The sequence below is a fragment of the Oryza sativa genome, chromosome 1 (assembly GCF_034140825.1).
Source record: "Oryza sativa Japonica Group chromosome 1, ASM3414082v1".
Classification (NCBI taxonomy): domain Eukaryota; kingdom Viridiplantae; phylum Streptophyta; class Magnoliopsida; order Poales; family Poaceae; genus Oryza; species Oryza sativa.
Window position 1 is genome coordinate 37,788,680 of NC_089035.1, and position 18,975 is coordinate 37,807,654.

Sequence of the window (18,975 nt, forward strand, 5' to 3'; positions counted from 1 at the left end):
CAGCCATCTCTGTGTTGTCATGGTTGCAAACATCATGCATGGTGATGGAGTAAAACAATCGACCCGCGGCCGTTCGTTGGAAGTTGTACGGGCTAGATTGATCGACAAACTCGGCAGCCATTTGGTGTACGCAGCTGCCTTTTCGGTGTACGCAGCTAGTGCGCGGCGCTCGCGTAGTGTGAAACCAAAAGGCAATGGCATAACGCGGGTGGCAGTCTGCAACTGCATGGGCCGCAGAGATGACAAAAGCCCGGGCGGAAGGAAGCAGAAGCAGCATATAGAACAGTAGAAGCGCAGGAAAATATATGGTAATATATGGTGAAAGCGCAGGAAAATATATGGTGTAATATAAATCTGGAACTATAAGTGGATTGAAAAATAAATCTGAGATTCGTTTATATCCTCACGAGTAAAAATCTTACTCATAAGTTTATTCATAAGTAAAAGTTTTACGGAGAATATTTTTTTTTTACTTATAATGATGTTTGATGAATCTCATACATCTATTTTTTCGATTCAACGATAGTTTTCAGGTTTTCATTACGTAGACTCTGTTTAGTTTTCACGTAAAAACTTTTCACCCTATCATATCGAATTTTTGGATACATGTATGGAGTATTAAATATAGAAAAAAAAACTAATTACACAGATTACGTATAAATTGCGAGACGAATCTTTTAAACCTAATTGCGCCATGATTTGATAATGTGGTGCTATATTAAACATTTGCTAATAGCGGATTAATTAGGCTTAATAAATTCATTTTGCGGTTTACCGGCGGAATCTATAATTTGTTTTATTATTAGACTGCATTTAATACTTTAAATATGTGTTTGTATATCTGATGTGACACACCAAAACTTTTCACCCATGGAACAAAGGGTGTGTTTAGATCCAGGGTGTAAAGTTTTGGCGTGTCACATCAGGTATACGGACACACATTTATAGTATTAAACGTAGTCTAATAACAAAATAAATTACAGAATCCGCCTGTAAACCGTGAGACGAATTTATTAAGCCTAATTAATCCGTCATTAGCAAATGTTTATTGTAGCACCACATTATCAAATCATGGCGTAATTAGGATTAAAAGATTCGTCTCATAATTTACACGCAATCTATGTAATTAGTTATTTATTTAATACTCTATATATGTATCAAATATTTAATGTGATAGGGTGTAAAATTTTATGAGGGATCTAAACATGGCCCTATATGGTTTTTACTGTATATTTCTTCCGAAAGTGCAGTGCAGAGAGCGGGTGGGGGGCTCAGCCTCGGGTTAGCTTGGCTACACGCCTACGCCACCACCCCTCGGAACTCGGAGCCCATTGCTTCCTCGGCCCCCTCCCTCGGAAGGAAGGCAGGACACCGAGGCCTCTGCAAAAGCCAACGTGCCGAGTGCCGACGAGCCCGACACGTCCAAACGACAGGAGGCGGCGTGCCGCAACACAATGCCACCACCGCGCCCCGCCTACTTAACCAACTGCGGGCAGCGGCGCACATGCCCAACTGTTACTGCCTCCCCGTTCCCCAGCTTCCCGCAAGGCCGCAAACGGCGCGCCACCCCCCCCCCCCCCACCCCCGCGCGCGCGTGTTGCCCCGCTTGCTGGCGCCTGGCGACTGTTTGGTTTGCTCCGTTGCCTCGGCTCAGCTACCCTGAGACAGAGAGCGCGCGCGAGCTAGTTGGCGGAGATCGACCCCGGTGCCCGCGCGCCGCCGTGTCTCGGTGAGACGGTGGCTGGCCCCGTCGCTGCCGGAAACGGCTGGAGAATTTAAGGTACGCCCGCCCCGCGGCCCGCCGCGAATGCAGTGCACTCTTTGCTCTCGTTTTTCTTGTCATCTCGCGTATAGCTACCAGTTATACTTGTAGTCATTCAGAAAGTATTCAACGCCGGTTACAATTAAATGGGAGCAAATCGTAGTGGAGTTGATGAAATTTATATAATGCAATTTATGTGTTTTTTTAGATGATGAGAAATATATGTGCTTGAATGGTTGAATGTTCCATGTAAGTTGTTTAGTTGCGGTCATTATCCTTTTTCCTCGTTTTGGTTTAGCTGAGCTAGCAGGGCGTAAATCTATCCTAGCTTTTGCTTCTAAAGGTGTGATCAGTGCTGTAGCTCTCTCTTTTAACTTCAAAAAAAAAAAAATCCGTCTGGCATTGAGTCGTCAAATTCTTTTATTTTTGCTGAAAAAAAGAGGTCCGGTTGTTTATAATCTGCATTTGGCCCTTAGATAGGCTGGCCGTACATGGGTTTGAAGTGGGACTACATGAGATGTATGGGACAAAGCACATTGTTATGGGCCTATAACACAGGTTCCAAATGTTGGTTGATTTTATCGGCTAATGCCGGTTAGTTAGGATAAGGTTAAAATCCCACCGGTTTTCCTATCCTAACAAGAAACAAGAAACAAACTAAGAGATAAATCTGTTTTGTGTGATCGGTACAAAATAGATTCGAATTTTAGATTGAGATAAACCCCCGAGCCCCACCAGTGTCGCTATATAAAGAAAGAGGAGGGAGGCTGGGTGACGACTTAACTCTCTCCAACCCTAAACCCTAAATCAATCGCCCGATCGATTAGACACTGGAAGGGGTTCGTGAGGTATCTCACAAAAGAAGAAGAAAGAAGAGAAGCAATGGCTTCATCTCAGGTCAGTGATAAATTAATTTCCGCATAAGCAGAAGGTGATCATGTTTAGGCTAAGACTCAATTAATTAGTTGGATTAAATTCCAACATTGTGGTATCAGAGCCTAATCTTAGCTACTTGATCCACTTGATCCCATCATCCCTGATTGAAGCCACTGTGCCAATGAAGTGATGAACCCTAATCTGTTAAGCCCGGCATGATGCCATGATTAATCTGTTAAGCCCCTTATTCTGTTTATTAGTTCTTAAAGTTGCTTTGTGTTGAGCATTATGTCATATTTAAGTTAATTAGATCGAATTAGGGTTCATGCTTAAGTAAATCATAGCTTCGGCTAGAAATCAGTAAGGGAAGGAGAAATTCAATCAGAGAGAGTTTTTTTTTCTCTCAAATTTTACTAAGCGGAGAACGAGTGAGATAAACCAGATTGAAACTCTCATTGTTCCCAACTCATAAACCCTAGGTTCTTATCATATAAGAACAGTGGATTAAGAAGTAAATTGGGGAAAACAGGGTATAAACTAGATTGAAATTCCCCACTGTTAAGCAAAAGGGAATAAACAAGATTGAAATTTCCCAGAATCCCCAATAAGCCGGATCCAATCGGCCTAAAATCCCCAAATGAGGAACCCTAATTTTTGGGGGAAGAACCCTAAGTCACAAATACCCGAATTAAATCCAAATTCAAGTCAAAATTAGGTTTTGAGTTCGGGTTAATTACCGGATTTAGACCCCCTAAGCTTGCCGGAGCTCTCCGGCCTCCTCAGGGCCGCGCCGGTTGACCGCCGTGCGCGCGCCGCCTTGGAGCTCGTCTCTCCACCGTCCCTCACCGGGGATGGGAAGCGTCGGCTTGGCGGCTGCCTTCGTGCTCCGCCCCCCCCCCCCCGGCGCCGACGAGGTCCGGCCGCATAGACGCTTCCCGTCGCTAGCGCGCCGCCTCGCCGGACCGCCGACGCTGTAGCACGCGGCTTGGCGTCGCCCTCGGGCGCGCCCCCCAGCCAGCTGAGGTGGAGCCGCTGCGGCGCTCGCCGCCGCACGCGCGTGCCGTCTCGCCGGACCGCAGTCGCAACATCGCCGCCGATTCGCTCACTCGCTCGCCGGACGCCGAATCGGGAAGAGAAGGGGACAAGAATGAGCTAGGGTTAGGGTTACACCCATTCCCCCCTGGCACGCGATTTCTTCGGCGCGGGCGAAATCTTGGCCGTCCGTTTGATCCGACGGCCGTCCTCGCTCCCGCGTCGGGCCGTCGCCGTTAATGGGCCGAGCCGATCTGGGCTGCGGCCACCTCAGCGCCGCGCAACAATAAGTGGACCGGTCCGTTTTGGGACGGCCTCACCAATAAGAGTGGGCTCTTATTAATTTTAATCTTAAGCCCGTGAATTTAATGTTTTATTTATTTCCATAAATTCATTTATGAGCTTTCTTAGCCATTTAAAATTGCTAGAAAATTATGATCAATTATTTGGTCACTCAGAAAGAAATTAATGATATGATATTATATTTGACCAACATTAATATGATTTCATGTCAATATTTATTAAGATTATTATTTCCTTAAGCCAATTAATTTATTTCTAGTTGAATGGAAATTTAACTAGAAAGTATTTATGATTTCATGTCAACATCATTATGATAGTCATTTCCTTAATAACTTAATTATTTATAGTCGAATGGAACCAACGAGAAATTCGACTAGAAAGCATTAAGATCTGAAGATATATTTAACCCACGTTATTATAATTGCATGTCAATTATAATTTTTTTCCTTAGTTATTTTCTACCAAATGGTGATATAATTAAGGAATTAATTTTAAGATTACTCATAATTATTTATGACCAATGGTGTTTTGACTATGAAATTCTAAGTTTATTTTGCATATGATTGATTAAGCCATAGTAAACTAATTATATGCAATTATCAATGCTTATTATTTAAGATTAGTTGGAATACCGAGTAAATTATTTCTAGATAAATGGAACCAACGGGAAGTTTATCTAGAAAGAAAGATGATTTCATTAAGATTGTTATTTCCTTAATTATTTCTGCCCAACGGTGATGTAATTAAGGGAAGAAATCTAAGTATTGTCAATCATTATTTTAATTTTCTCTGTCATTTTAGCCTTAATGGTGATATGACTTAGAATTTTATTTATGCCATTAGTGCATTAATTCCTTTTATCACTTCTACCTTGCGGTGATGTGATCGAGGATCTAATCTATTAGTAAGCTTAATTCCTTTACCATTTCTGCCCAACGGTTATATGGCTAAGGATTTTAATTTTAATTCTATGGCATCACTAATGGCGTCATTTCCTAATCATTTCTACCGTATGGTGATTTGATTTGGGATTTTAAATTATTTACTTTATCACTTCTACCTTTTGGTGATGTGACTTAAGACATTAATGTTTATTCCCTAATCATTTCTGCCCAACGGTGACTTGATTTTGGATTATAAGTAATTTCATTTATTGATTCCTTCGTTTTGTCTCTGCCCAATGGTGATACAAAGCGAAATAAAGATTAAGTTATTGTTGTGTAAGTTAGTGTACTATTGTACGTAATTTGCACAAGCAACCACAAATAATAGTGCCACTTAATTTTATTTATCAGTTAAAGTCTATGGAATTATTATTATTATTCCTCATTGACTTAACTGAGCCTAAGGCCTATTTGAGTATGACTTAGCATTAACAAAGGATTCCTTGTGACTCCCGCAGCTAATGTCACTAATTTTTCCTAAACTCAAGAGGCATCTTTAGCCTGGGAGAAGGCCAATATAATGCTATGTTTCGCATGTCACTCATAAATATTGAGATTATCATCCCTGTTAGTGTTAAGGGGAGAATTTTGAGCATGACATTGCGTCTAGCAAATGTTGAGATGAAATTTAGAAGTTTGTCAAGACTAATGCTTAGTACAAATTTAGTGCCTATGCACATTTGCCGCCATAATTTAAAGGTAGCACAAGAAATAAATCACATGGCGTGCAAACTTAGTGGGATGGACATTGCACATTTCAAATGCGCCACTTGTCCATTTCATATGATTCTTCTCCCATTAGACTACGGTCATTTTCAGAGTTGTAATACTAAGACAAAGTGGACCATAATTGACTTGGTTCATCATTCTGCAAATCAATAAGAAATATAGAAGACTAAGAGGCAAACTAAGTAAGATCCTGTTAATCTTGCATTTGATGGCAAAGATGGAGCTTCACTAAGGGGAAGTGTTGCAACTTCCAAATTTAATGATAATAAAGCTCATATTCCTCGCAAGGGGAATTCAAATTGCCTCGATGTCCTATGTATGCTACTCTTGAAATATTCTTGTGTAAGCTCTTTGCAAGAAATAGGGACATGCTTAATGTCCTGATTTAATGGCATTATTTTGGGTTGAATTATTATGAGACGTTGTCGAAATTATGGCCTTATTATTCGGCCACATTTCTAGGGGAGAATGGACGTCTCATTGAGATCGAGACACTTCACCCTTAGAAATTTCTGACATCTATTATTACTTAAATGCTAATTCACTAAGTAAAATTAAGTGATTCAAGTTTATGAAAAATAAGATAGTATGCTTCCATTAAATAAATAATACAATCAGTGGGAGCTCATCAAGAGCTCTAATAAGAGAAGATTATTCTACCTCATTAATGACTCATAGCTCCATTATGTGGACGCTAGAATTTTGCATCTCTTAATTTGTGACTTGCACAATTAAATATACATAACATGACTTGGGGGTTTTGTTATGGAAAGACAAGTCACATATAGGGTGCAGACTTAAGAAATCCATTTGTGGACTTAATCAAACATTGATGATGTTTTAATTTCCGCTGTGTCATTAGTGAACTAAGCTTAAATAACAATGAGGAGAATATTTATTCTATAATGATGGAAGTAAGACATCATTGAAATTGTGTCATTGTCGCTTATGTCACATACCTAGGGGAGTTTGGAACGTCTCATGAGATAGAGATATTCTTTCTCTTAGATTTTAATGGCGTTGTTTAGCTTTAAGTGAAAATTTTATGAAGTTAAGATATTAGCCAACAAATGATTTTTATGGCTATGTTTACCTATAAGCGACCTCCGATTTCCTTTAAGAAATTTAAGACACTAATGCTAAAATCAAATGAAGTTATGAGATCGGATTATGGTGGTAAACACTAAATAAAGCTTGTTCACCTTATAAGACATTAAAAATAAGCGTTCATCCAAATGGTTTTCGAACCATGTAAGAGTAAATTGAGATGGATGAACAAAATAAGACATTAAAGTGTTCATCTAAATGGTTTTCGAACCATATAAGAATAATTGAGATTGATGAACAAAATAAAGAATGGTTTTCGAACCATATAAGAATAATTGAGATTGATGAACAAAATAAAGAATTTAGTAGAAGTTTCTGAATGAGTCAAAATATTGGGCCATTTAAGTGGGTTAATAAAATTAAGCCTGACTCTGATGGAAATTTCGAACAATCCAAGTGAGGTGGACAGCTGCATGAAAATTAAAGGTGGGAATTTCATTCACTGGTACTCTATACTAATGAAATTTTATTGTCAAGCAATGCATATTGCTGTTAGAAACTGAGAAAATTTTTCCATGAATTATTTTGGTCTGAAGGAGTACTGGGCTTATATCAGTTAGTCATACATTGACAAGAAGAAATAATTTGAGAGAATTCAATTAAAGTTAATCAAGCTGAAATTAAGTTATAAAGATAATCATTTATGATTCAGCTGACAGAAGCTTGAGATTGGCTCAAATCTGGATGCATATAGATTTGGCATATATTTTTACTGGGAATCTTGGCAGTATTTAATTAAATCCAGACTAGACCACTGGTATTAAGAATGTTTTGCATTATTGCAAGACAATCTGAAGTAACATGCTCATATTTCTAAAGTCCAATGATCTCAGAAGTTTAGAGACATTTGGACACTTATTTTGTGAGATGTTTGGATATTTATAAAGATTATTCAGATTAAGCTATATCCACACATAGGGGAGTAATAACCATGGAAAAGCTCCAAAATAATCTCTTACTGCATAGTCGACGATGCAGTTAGATTTTAAAGCATGTTATGATTAATCATATTTCCCAGAACTAAGAGTGGTAAATAGCGCTCATAAACCACTCAAAAGGTGTAAACCACTCAATTATACTGTGTGCAACACAGGTTTCTATTCTAGTAGCAACATGTTATGTGTTTTCTGCCTAACACATTGACATAGTTGTGAAAGATATGTCCCAGGATCGAATTATTATTAAGCTAAGCTTTTGCTCATGGATCCATACTCTAAAGGCTCATAAAGTTAAGATTAATTAAGATATGTTCTGGCCAGTACGTGCATAAATAAGAGCCTCACTAAGATCCTGGATGAGGGGGACTTAATTTTTCAATCAACACCCACTAAGTTAAGCTTGAGTTTATTTGGGTACTATAGTTCACTATAGGTCTTGTTGTCTCGGTGACGCATAATGTTGTTGAAGACACATTGCCTTGGGGAGGTATTTTATTTGATAAACTCGTCAGTTAGTCTCAAAATCAAGGGGAGAATGTTGGTTGATTTTATTGGCTAATGCCGGTTAGTTAGGATAAGGTTAAAATCCCACCGGTTTTCCTATCCTAACAAGAAACAAACTAAAAGATAAATCTGTTTTGTGTGATCGGTACAAAATATATTCAAATTTTAGATTGAGATAAACCCCCGAGCCCCACCAGTGTCGCTATATAAAGAAAGAGAAGGAGGGAGGCTGGGTGACGACTTAACTCTCTCCAACCCTAAACCCTAAATCAATCGCCCGATCGATTAGACACTGGAAGGGGTTCGTGAGGTATCTCACAAAAGAAGAAGAAAGAAGAGAAGCAATGGCTTCATCTCAGGTCAGTGATAAATTAATTTCCGTATAAGCAGAAGGTGATCATGTTTAGGCTAAGACTCAATTAATTAGTTGGATTAAATTCCAACACCAAAAGCTTTTAAAAGGAAAAAAAATCAGCCTTGGCCCGCCTGAATTTCACATGATCACATCGTGACTTCTTGTTCAACCAAAGAAAAATGCAAGAACTAACAACAGTACGAGGTTCTGTTGTTGGTAAATTACAATTGCAGTCGAAGGAAAATTATGGTGTGTTGCACAACCTATAGTAATATCGATGCAAGTGGGTTGGTCCATGGACACTCATATTGGCCTACGCTAGATAATTTGGCTTGCAGTTTCGCATCCAATATGAACAGGTCGGGTACCCATGACGTCATGGATACATATCCAATATTTGCATCCCTAATAACACACGTATAATTTCTGCTTACCTTTTGATAGTAGTTTAATCTTCTAGGTAAATTGGTTGGTTGTGCATGCAACTCAATGAAGCCAAGAGAAACTTGTGTTAGCACAAAAAAAAACCCCTTATGTATAGACGTTTTGTAATTTGCCTCTAAAATCATGAGTTTTATAGTGTAGAGAAATTTTTAGAGGCACTTTAAAAATTGTCTAAAAACTTTTACTCTAAAGACACTTTAGAAACATTTTCAACACATTTTGTTAAATTTTATCTCGTAGATGCATTATTTTTGTCACTTTAAAATGTGTGTGCCTGATATGTAAAGATATTTTCTTGAGACATTTTAAACTCTGTAGAGACACTTCTTAGAATACAAATATATACTAATGGAATAAATATAAGTACATAAGGCACAAACACAACAACAATGATAGGAGGTTGAGTTGGTTAGTGCATTGAAGATAACATTAGTATACCTAAGAGATCTTGAGTTCAATGATTGGCTATAGCAAGGGGAAAAATACTCTATTTTTTTGCATTGGTTCGATATGGTTATGGTACAATTTAATAACTCTGGAAAATGTCTCCACCCTCTTACATGCATAAAAAGTGCCTTTTTCACATTTGTTCTTATAGCCATAAAAAAGTGCCTCTTTCGCATTGGTTCTTATAGACATAAAAAAAGTGTCTTTCACATTGGTTCTTATAGACATAAAAAAGTGTCTCTTTCACATTGGTGTGCAGTTTAATATCTTAAAAAAATGCCTCTACTCTCTTAAAGACATAAAAAAAGTGCCTCTATTAAAATGCCACAAGACATAGATACATTTTATAAAATGTGGTTTGACATAAAAAAGTGTCTCTTTCACATTGGTTTGATATGGTTGTGGTACAATTTTGATATCTCTAAAAAATACCTCTACCCTCTTATAAACAAAAAAAAAATGCCTCTATTAAAATGCCATAGTCCAGATTCGTAGGGTTTGTTAACGCACTCAAGCTAAGTCGGCAGAATGAGGTATCTTTCGTGGCGGCCACCGTCGGCTATTGAAAGGAACAAACCGCACGCCAATTAAGTCAGCACGAGTTTGTCCTTTCACAAGGCCCTTATCTCATGGATGTATTGGCGATATATCCCACACAAGCTAAGCTGCAAGCAAATACTCCGAAATGGACACGCCTCCTCGCATCCTGTCTATCCATAGTGACCGGTCCTTTTGAAAACTGAGCTATAGTGGATATCACTTGATTTTTCTTCTTTTTTAAAATTATGACTTTCCTTTGGACACTGACACACTAGAGGGTGCATTCATGTTCTCATGAAACTCTATAGAAAAAATTGGCAATTACTAATATCGGCTTGAAATAACAATGTTCTAAAGTTAGCTGGCACATCACCTATTATCTGATTGGGAGTGATTAAGATGCCATTTAACCTCTCCTACCCGTCATGGTTCAGCCAAAGCTTATGTCCAATATTTTTCTTAAGAAAGAAAGACTCACAGAAACGAAGATATGTTCAATCGAGATATAAAGCTTTGGCCGAGTTTAGTTCCAAACTTTTTCTTCAAATTTTCAACTTTTCCATCACATCAAAACTTTCCTACACACACAAACTTCCAACTTTTCCATCACATCATTCCAATTTCAACCAAACTTCTAATTTTGGCGTGAACTAAACACAACCAAACTAGTGCTTTTACCATGCCTTAGGTACTACCATGCCAGAATGACAAACTAGTGCTTATTGTCGTTTGCAAGGTGGGTGACGGTAGTGAAGCCCCTCGCCGATCACATGTGCATGCCAAGTCGCCTACGGAAACCACCACAATCAGGGGCGAAGCTACATGCAGCTATGAGGGTTCCTAGGCACCTGGGTAAGAGAAAAGTTTTAGCTATGGTTACCCCATCTCCACCATATATGCACCCCCCTCATCCCAACAATGTGTACCCCCAAGCAGACCATCAGGCCGAGCAAAGGTAACAAGGCCAACAGAGAAGCGCACAGCCATGAGGATTTTCTTGTGGTGCAGCATGTTTAGTTGACAAATTTGCCCTGCATAACAGCGTTGTTAACTACTTCAAGGTGAAACAGAATGCACTCGGTGGCCAGCCACAGCCTATGGTCTTATCACCTATTAATCGTAGCAGGCAAGGGGTGACGTCAAAAGAAAGTTTTGCAATTTGCTTTCATAGTTTCATTCCATTTTTTCGATAATTTCAAACGAAAAATTAAGTTGTTTTGTCTTTTTTTTTCCTTGAGATGCTGATGTTGGACGAGTAGTTCTCCAATTTTGGCCACCTATTGGTTGTGATTTTAATCTTAACTTCTTCAGGACACTGCGCTGATAAGTATCGTCATTGGGAATTCCCATTTTGGCAAGTAGTTTTATAATTTACCGCTAAGTTTTCGTTCTTATATCACTCGTTCATGTTAATGTAGATACTGAAATCAATGGTTTTACTATTGTTTACCATAATGTTCTTTGATAAAACATGATAGGTCGTACGTATATCATTTTCGAACATGGTAGTATATTGCTACTATAGTGGTGCACCACCCTCTGTTTTGCTCTAGCTTCGCCACTGACCACAATCTGCGAACATGGTGACGCTTCTGGTGTAGCAGCATCCACCCTCCATGAGACTGCTCTAGTCACGCATGTGCTGGTGCCGCCCGTCATCTCCTATGGCTTGGTTCAACCAAAACTTCGTCCTTGCAGCCAAAGATGACGAAATCTCTATCTTCATCTTTAAAAGTAGTGCTCTGGTGTTATGCCACTCCGTACAACAAAATATAAAAATATCATTTTTTTTCTACAATGATGATTGTTAATTACTTCTGTTATAAATATTGTTTGAAAGACCAGCAATATTGTCAATATCCAACTTTCAAGCTAGCAAAATGTATGCATATATTTTTTTATGAATTACCTGGCAAACCTATCTCTAGTTGTGTCATATACCTATAGTCCCATAGTGTGACTTTTGGATGTACATCGTTAATCTTTAGAAAAATATAATGCGACATCTCAGTACTATTTCGGTTGGTCACAAGAAAATCATATTATTATATGTACTAGATTTTTCAATTATACAAAGAAAATAAGTAGTCAAAGTTGATTTTTGTAAATTGTGCCAATTTTAAAAAATGATACATTTTCATGACTGGAGGGAGTATACTTGCGACAGTTTAGCAATACCAAACAAGACCAACAATTCAATGCACTTGACCAAGTATTTGAACCCAATACACTTTGTATGAAGCAAGCACTTTAAACTAATACCCACTTCAGCTATTTCAGATGTCTAGTCAAATGGCCAGCAAACGTTAAATGATAGTGTAATTATATTTATATTAGTACCTCATCAGTGTCTTGAAGTCCAGAAAAAAAGAGGGTGAGTCCAAGGTATACCTCCATCCGAATGATGCTATGCCTGAAAACCTTCAACACCGTGTGAATTATGGTGAGAGTAATTTCGCCCTACGCAAATTATGCCAGTAACGTTCTCTATGCATTCAAGGCATCCATATATGTAGCATTCATGTGAGCAACACATTTTTTCCATATCATCTATGTTAAAATAAAGCAGTATGAAAGATTCATCAAGAAAATAAGGCATAAGCCAACTTCCAAACTTGGGAGTGCTTATCTGGTTATCTACCATCCATACGTAATCGCCTAGAACTTCAAGCCAAGCACATCATCAGTTGCACACTCTTTTAATAAAGTACATATGACAAACAACACACCTACCTTAAGTTTTTTGGATGCAGTCATGTTACACCTTTCAACCCTCTTCTATGTTCTAACAGCCAACTTCGTTTTTGCATCACAGGCTATAAAAAGGGGTGGCATCCATAGCTGAAGGGACACACCTAGAAAATTTAATAGAACTTTACAAATTGAGTGTTATAGTGAGATGGCATCGGAGATGAGCAAGAACGTGAAGGTCACCGATGATCAAGAGGTTACATCACAGGAGCGTGACCAAAGTGGTGGTACAAAAGTAGGTGGGGAGGAGGAAATTGCTCCACTGGCGCGGCAGTCGTCAATCCTCTCCCTCACCTTGGAAGAGCTACAAAACTCCTTGTGTGAGCCAGGACGCAACTTTGGTTCCATGAACATGGACGAGTTTGTGGCTAACATATGGAATGCTGAAGAATTCCAGGCTACCACCGGAGGTTGCAAGGGTGCCATGGAGGAAGCCAAGGTGGTAGACAGTGGAAGCGGAAGCGGTGATGCAGGAGGAAGCGGTTTATGTCGGCAGGGATCATTTTCCTTGCCGCTACCGCTGTGCCAGAAGACGGTGGAGGAGGTGTGGACTGAGATCAACCAAGCCCCTGCACACACCTCCGCTCCGGCCTCCGCGCTCCAGCCACATGCCGGGAGCGGTGGTGTTGCAGCTAACGACCGACAGGTAACACTAGGTGAGATGACACTTGAGGATTTCTTGGTAAAGGCCGGGGTGGTCCGAGGGTCCTTTACCGGGCAAGCGGCCATGGGATCTGGCATGGTCAACGGGCCGGTGAACCCCATGCAGCAGGGCCAAGGCGGTCCTATGATGTTCCCAGTAGGACCGGTAAACGCCATGTATCCGGTGATGGGTGATGGCATGGGGTACCCCGGTGGGTACAACGGGATGGCGATTGTGCCACCGCCACCTCCCGCCCAAGGTGCCATGGTTGTCGTGAGTCCTGGATCATCAGATGGGATGAGTGCCATGACACATGCTGATATGATGAATTGTATTGGGAATGGGATGATGATTGAGAATGGAACAAGAAAGCGTCCCCACAGAGAGGATGGCTGCGCCGAGAAGACGGTGGAGCGCCGCCAACGGCGCATGATCAAGAACCGTGAGTCAGCTGCACGGTCCCGTGCTAGAAAGCAGGTACACATGTTGCTCCGAACCTTTTAGTTTCTATGTATCGTTAAGACATTTTGCATGGAGATTGAAATTTTTATGAATAATGCTACAGGCTTATACGGTGGAGCTCGAAGCTGAACTGAACTATCTCAAGCAGGAGAACGCTCGTCTCAAAGAGGCAGAGGTATTAAAGCAAGAAACATTATCCACTCAGCTTTCATTGTCATTCCTAAACAGTCTCGTTCCTTCCTTTTCTGTAACATTGAACTGATAAATATACAATGTCTATATTATCTTCCTTTTACAGAAGACGGTTCTACTGACAAAGAAGCAAATGGTATTGTCCTCTCCCATGTGGCAATCCCCATTCCGCATAGTGCTCATCGTTTTGTGAAATTATTAAATACATATTTGTTATTCATTTATTTGTGTGTGTATATATGCTCATGGAAATATGTCGTGTTCCTGTGATTTTTCAGCTGGTTGAGAAAATGATGGAGCAGTCCAAGGAGAAGATGAATGCAAATAGGGGTGGCAGCCAGCTGCGCCGCAGCGGCAGCTGCATGTGGTGAAACGGGCATAGCGGTGACCGGCGAGTGGCACACTCATCCTGCTTCTGGTGTGGCACTAGCCTCTGAGGCTCTGAAGAGGATTTGCACATTAAGTCTTCTTTCAGACTAAGTGATGTGAAGGTATTATGGTAGTAGTTGATATACATATATGCTGTGATGCTTGTAAACCTGCCTGGACCCACATGTCTTGCCATCGTGTTCACCGGTCCTTGCTGCTTATATGGTTACATGTCGCTGTTTGTACAAAACAACGATGAATAAAATTATACAATAGTATACTAGTTTGTATCTGTAAGTTTGTTCTCATGTCATATGCGCTGGAAAAAGAAAAGCTACAGTATAGGCAAACCTTGGTAGTATCGATTACGGCCCAAATTTCTGGCCGAATAAACTGGAAACCGAAACAAGCTGATGATGATTTGGGCTTTGCGATGGCGAAAAGTTCGGCTTCTATGATCCGATGGAAAAGTTGACGCGAGGTTACACGGTTTGCTAGTTTGTGGGAATTCCCCGATCCTCGGTTAATCTCGCCGTGTTGCCGTCGCTTGAGCAGGAGCAGGGATGCAAGCGGGACAGGCAAGCGGGTTTTTTTCCCGCTTATCCCACTTCTAGTCTATCTTTTTTTTAAATTTTGTACTACTATAAAAAAAATAAACTAGCAAGCAGGTTTTTATGCAGGTAGCGGGATTACCTACTTACATCCCTAAGCACGAGGTTGCCAGCATCGGGCTTAGCGTCTCCACTCGTGTTCGTGTTGGTTCCTACCTCTCCAAGTCTCTACAAGTCTAATACTCTCAATCTCAATGACCACCATAACAATAGCGTGCATGACGACGGGAGAATAAAAAAATATATTGATAACTAGAGGGTGTGGCTGGACATGCAAAGACGAAGCGGAGGGACGGTGGTGGTCTCATTGAGAAAGAGCGGTGGTGGCGGTCCGTGGAGCGGCAGGTAGTGATTACTGGTGGTCCGAAGAGTTTGCTATCGACACAATCTCTAATCAAGTTTATTGTATTTTTTTCTCTAAGTAGTGCTAATATGTGAGCCACCAATTATTATAAAAAAATATTTCCTCAGTGTTTCTTTTCCCATGGCCTCTGACTATGACATTATTTAAACAAGTTTTATACTGAGACACTTTCTAGTAGATTTTGGACAGATGTGACACTTTTATATTTTGGACGGATGAGACACTTTCTAATAGATTTTAGACGGATAGGACATTTCAGTAGGAGAAAGTGTCATATTTGTTTAAAATTAGAACAGTGGAATTACTAAGCCAGGTTTAAAGTAAGAAAAAAAGATAAAGGCGGAGATACTCGAGTATCTTCCCTTTCCTTGCGTGTAAAAGAAAGTCTCCCGTCTCTTCTCTCCCGCTCCTTGCGCCATCTCGCGGCTGAACCGGGGAGGGGCGCCGATCTCTATCCGACGAGCAGACCAAGGGAGGGGAGGGGATCCTGGTGAGCATCTGCATCCTCTTTCTGATTCATCTCTCTCACCGGGAGTACTTTTGTGTAATTTGCTTGCGTTAACCCTAGCTTATCTTCTAGATCTGGAAGAAGCTCTCCTCTTAATTTCAGAGCCTTAACCTTAATACAAATAACAGTTTGTTGTTTGTTCCACCAAAAGTTTGGGGGTTCAACTGAACCCCCATGTCCCAAGTTGGATCCGCCCCTGGGTGTAGGTGTAATATTGCGATAGAGATCTCATGATTGATTGCTATCTCGTTCTCGTACTTACTGCTTCTTAGTTTCTTGATGTGATCAAATAGCTGCCAGTCCTTTCCATGTAAATAACTGCAGATTTCTTGTTTATTACACGTTTTGAACTAATTGTGGGCTTCACATTGTCGAATTTTAAGGAGTTAATTTGACCTTGGGTGGAACTGAGTTTAATATACAAAATTATTCTTTCCGATTCAAGTTTTGCTTATATTGTACTCCATCCCTCGATGATGCTAGGGTTCACCCAAATATTTGAAGACCCAAGCGTTTGGTGATTGGCAAAGATGGGTTGGGGGATATCCCGGTTGATTGGACTGAAAGCAGCTGTGTTCCTCTCTGTGGCTTATTTCTTCCATAGATTGGACATGACACTGCTTTCTTTTCCCCTCATATATGCCTCTGTGATTGCGATGCTTGTTTCTATTGCTTCACATCCATCAATTGACCTTCCTTTGCTCCTTGGCAAGGGGTCGAATGGAAGCTTTCCTGTGTGGTCATGGATCATGTTCTCACCATTTCTTCTTTTCATCCATCTGTTTGTTCTGTTACGAAGATTTGTGAAAAATGAGCCCTTGTACACTGAGATTGCTGATGGAGTGTATGTTGGAGGGTGGCCCTCTTCAGTTGAGCGCCTGCCCCCTGGTGAACCTGCAGTCATAGACTGTACGTGCGAGCTCCCAAGAAGCTCTACTATATCCGAGAATTCATATTTGTGTGTTGCCACCTGGGATACAAGGGCTCCTCAACCATCGCAGATTGAGTCTGCCGTGAGATGGGCACTGAGAAAGCGTTCGCAGAACAAAGCTGTATATGTCCACTGTGCCTATGGTGAGCTTGCTATTCTCTGAGATTTTGCTTAGCTCTTATGTGGTAACAATAGTGTGTTTCCATACATGTCTTTTTTTCTTCAAAATAGTAATATTAACGATCATGTTTATGCATTTCTAGAACCACTTTTACCGTCTCAACTTGATGAAGATTTTTGTATTTTCACACAATAACTACATCGTATCATTTTGATTGTTTAGTCACAAACATAAGTGCTTTGATGTTTTGATTATGCATGCTTTTCAATTATCACGTCATGCAGTTATTTTAGCATTTCTGATTTATATCACATACAAATCGACATGAAGTTAAGTTCCCTCGCATAGACTAAGGCAAAATTTATGGCATAAAACAATATCCATTATGATTGCCATGATATTCATGTATGCTCATATGTGCAATTCAGATTTCAACGTTAACATATAAATGACGGGAAATGTAATGATGGTATCATACTTTATATAACACCAAGTTTCATGTAACAACAGGTGTTGTAAGTGTAGGCCACAGAATCACACCATTCATCACTGACCTTTTGTTATTTTGTAACAGGCCATGGAAGAAGCGTCTGCGTGATGTGTGCACTTCTTGTTGCATTGGGATTAGCTGAGGATTGGAAAGCTGCTGAGCAAATGATTCGTGAGAAGCGACCTTCTATTAGCATGAATTCTCTTCATCGTAAAAGTTTAGAGGAATGGGCAAAACACTTGCTCACTCCCTCAAAAAGAAGTGGGGAATCAGATGTGAGTTATGCGATTCTTTCGGATCATACCCGAAAAAGGCATTGATCTCGCAAGAAAACTAACTTGCTCAGTGGCTGTGATAATTGAGATGAAGTTTAAATGCTCTGGCATTATCTACTGTTATCCTAGTCATGTCCAAGGCATTTCATTCTCTAAGTTAATTGTTTGGGAGTATGTTGTAAAACTTCTACTACTGTGGCTTACAACGCCAGCTCTTTTAGGCGCTCTGTTGGCTGCGTTTGTTGCCCTGACTTGGGATTAGGGTTCACAGATGGAATTTCGCGAAAACCAATCGGATTTCTTGAAACTGCTAGGTCTCGGTTTATGAAAACCGGACCAGTTTTGTACCGCATTGACCGAAAGTCATCGGTTTTTACCGGTTTTTGGTCGGATTTCGGTAAACCGGTGAGGAGCGGTTTTTACTTCGAAATTGAAAAGTAAAACCCTTGTTGGGAACCTTTCCTTCCCCTTCGGCACAAAAAATAGAGCAACTCATTAGCGCTTGAGCAATTAAGTATTAGCTCAAACTAACTTAAAAAATGGATTTAATATGATTTTTAAAACAACTTTGCTATAGAAGAGTTTTGCAAACACCATTTAGCAATTTGAAAAACGTGTGTGTGGAAAATTGAGAGGTATAAGTTGGGAAAGCTCGTTGCCGAACGCAGCCTAAGAACAAGTTTTATAATAGAGCCAACTTTAAGTTTATAGCTTATATTAGAATTAACATGTATAGTGATGAGCTATAAGGTTATCTCTCTATTTTTCTCCTCTCTCTATCTCTCTCATGCATATGCATTTAATGTATTTATCTTGAAGTATGTGAATAGCTATCTCTTGCATAATAAGAGCCAATCTTTTTCATTTTCTAAATTCTCTTTCCTCCACATAAGTTTATTTGCCTTATAGTGTACTATTAAACTTGCTCTAATGATCTTCCCTGTCATTGAATGCTTGCCAGAGACGTGGTATTGTCGGATCTCTCTTTCTGAAAAAGAGGGGCCTCTGCTAGCCTGCTAGATTCTCATTTATAGCGAAATGTGGTATGTTTTTCATTTTTGGTAGTTTGCATCTATCTCTCTGTTAGGTTCTTTTCATCTGGCCTGAAATAAATGCTCAACTATTCACCACTTTGCTGTACCCCTGTATTCTGTGGACATTTCATACTTGACTCATGAAAATTTTCATGTTTGTATCTCATGTTTTGTGTGTAATGATCGTGGCTAAGCTGTAGTGTACTCATCCCATCATGCTATCTTGTGTGGAGTATGCTCTTC

At 40.0% G+C, this 18,975-nt stretch overlaps 2 protein-coding genes and 1 long non-coding RNA gene across 3 annotated transcripts; all 3 read left to right on the forward strand.

Annotated features, from left to right (window-relative positions):
- Positions 1 to 1,580: 1,580 nt before the first annotated feature.
- LOC136354497 (uncharacterized) lies at positions 1,581 to 11,277 on the forward strand. The gene is made up of 2 exons (XR_010738136.1): positions 1,581 to 1,780; positions 10,718 to 11,277. It is a non-coding gene; the product is annotated as an uncharacterized lncRNA (long non-coding RNA).
- A 1,555-nt stretch (positions 11,278 to 12,832) lies between these two features.
- LOC4325061 (bZIP transcription factor ABI5 homolog) lies at positions 12,833 to 14,695 on the forward strand. Its single transcript, XM_015773198.3, has 4 exons — positions 12,833 to 13,852; positions 13,941 to 14,012; positions 14,136 to 14,165; positions 14,308 to 14,695. The coding sequence occupies exons 1-4, from the start codon at positions 12,881 to 12,883 to the stop codon at positions 14,398 to 14,400; spliced, it is 1,167 nt and encodes a 388-aa protein (XP_015628684.1). The 5' UTR covers positions 12,833 to 12,880; the 3' UTR covers positions 14,401 to 14,695.
- Positions 14,696 to 15,761: 1,066 nt separating this feature from the next.
- On the forward strand, positions 15,762 to 18,125 carry LOC4325062 (uncharacterized protein YnbD). Its single transcript, NM_001428178.1, has 3 exons — positions 15,762 to 15,863; positions 16,365 to 16,955; positions 17,508 to 18,125. Exons 2-3 carry the CDS (start codon positions 16,412 to 16,414, stop codon positions 17,741 to 17,743), a joined length of 780 nt encoding a protein of 259 aa, NP_001415107.1. The 5' UTR covers positions 15,762 to 15,863; positions 16,365 to 16,411; the 3' UTR covers positions 17,744 to 18,125.
- The last annotated feature ends 850 nt before the right edge of the window (positions 18,126 to 18,975 follow it).

Bases quoted from the DNA above. Each gene is read 5' to 3' on its own strand.
- LOC4325061 (XM_015773198.3), top strand. From the start codon at position 12,881: ATGGCATCGGAGATGAGCAAGAACGTGAAGGTCACCGATGATCAAGAG. The intron at 13,853-13,940 runs GTACACATGTTG...ATAATGCTACAG, and splicing joins GGTCCCGTGCTAGAAAGCAG to GCTTATACGGTGGAGCTCGA. The intron at 14,013-14,135 runs GTATTAAAGCAA...TTCCTTTTACAG, and splicing joins CTCGTCTCAAAGAGGCAGAG to AAGACGGTTCTACTGACAAA.
- LOC4325062 (NM_001428178.1), top strand. From the start codon at position 16,412: ATGGGTTGGGGGATATCCCGGTTGATTGGACTGAAAGCAGCTGTGTTC. The intron at 16,956-17,507 runs GTGAGCTTGCTA...ATTTTGTAACAG, and splicing joins ATATGTCCACTGTGCCTATG to GCCATGGAAGAAGCGTCTGC.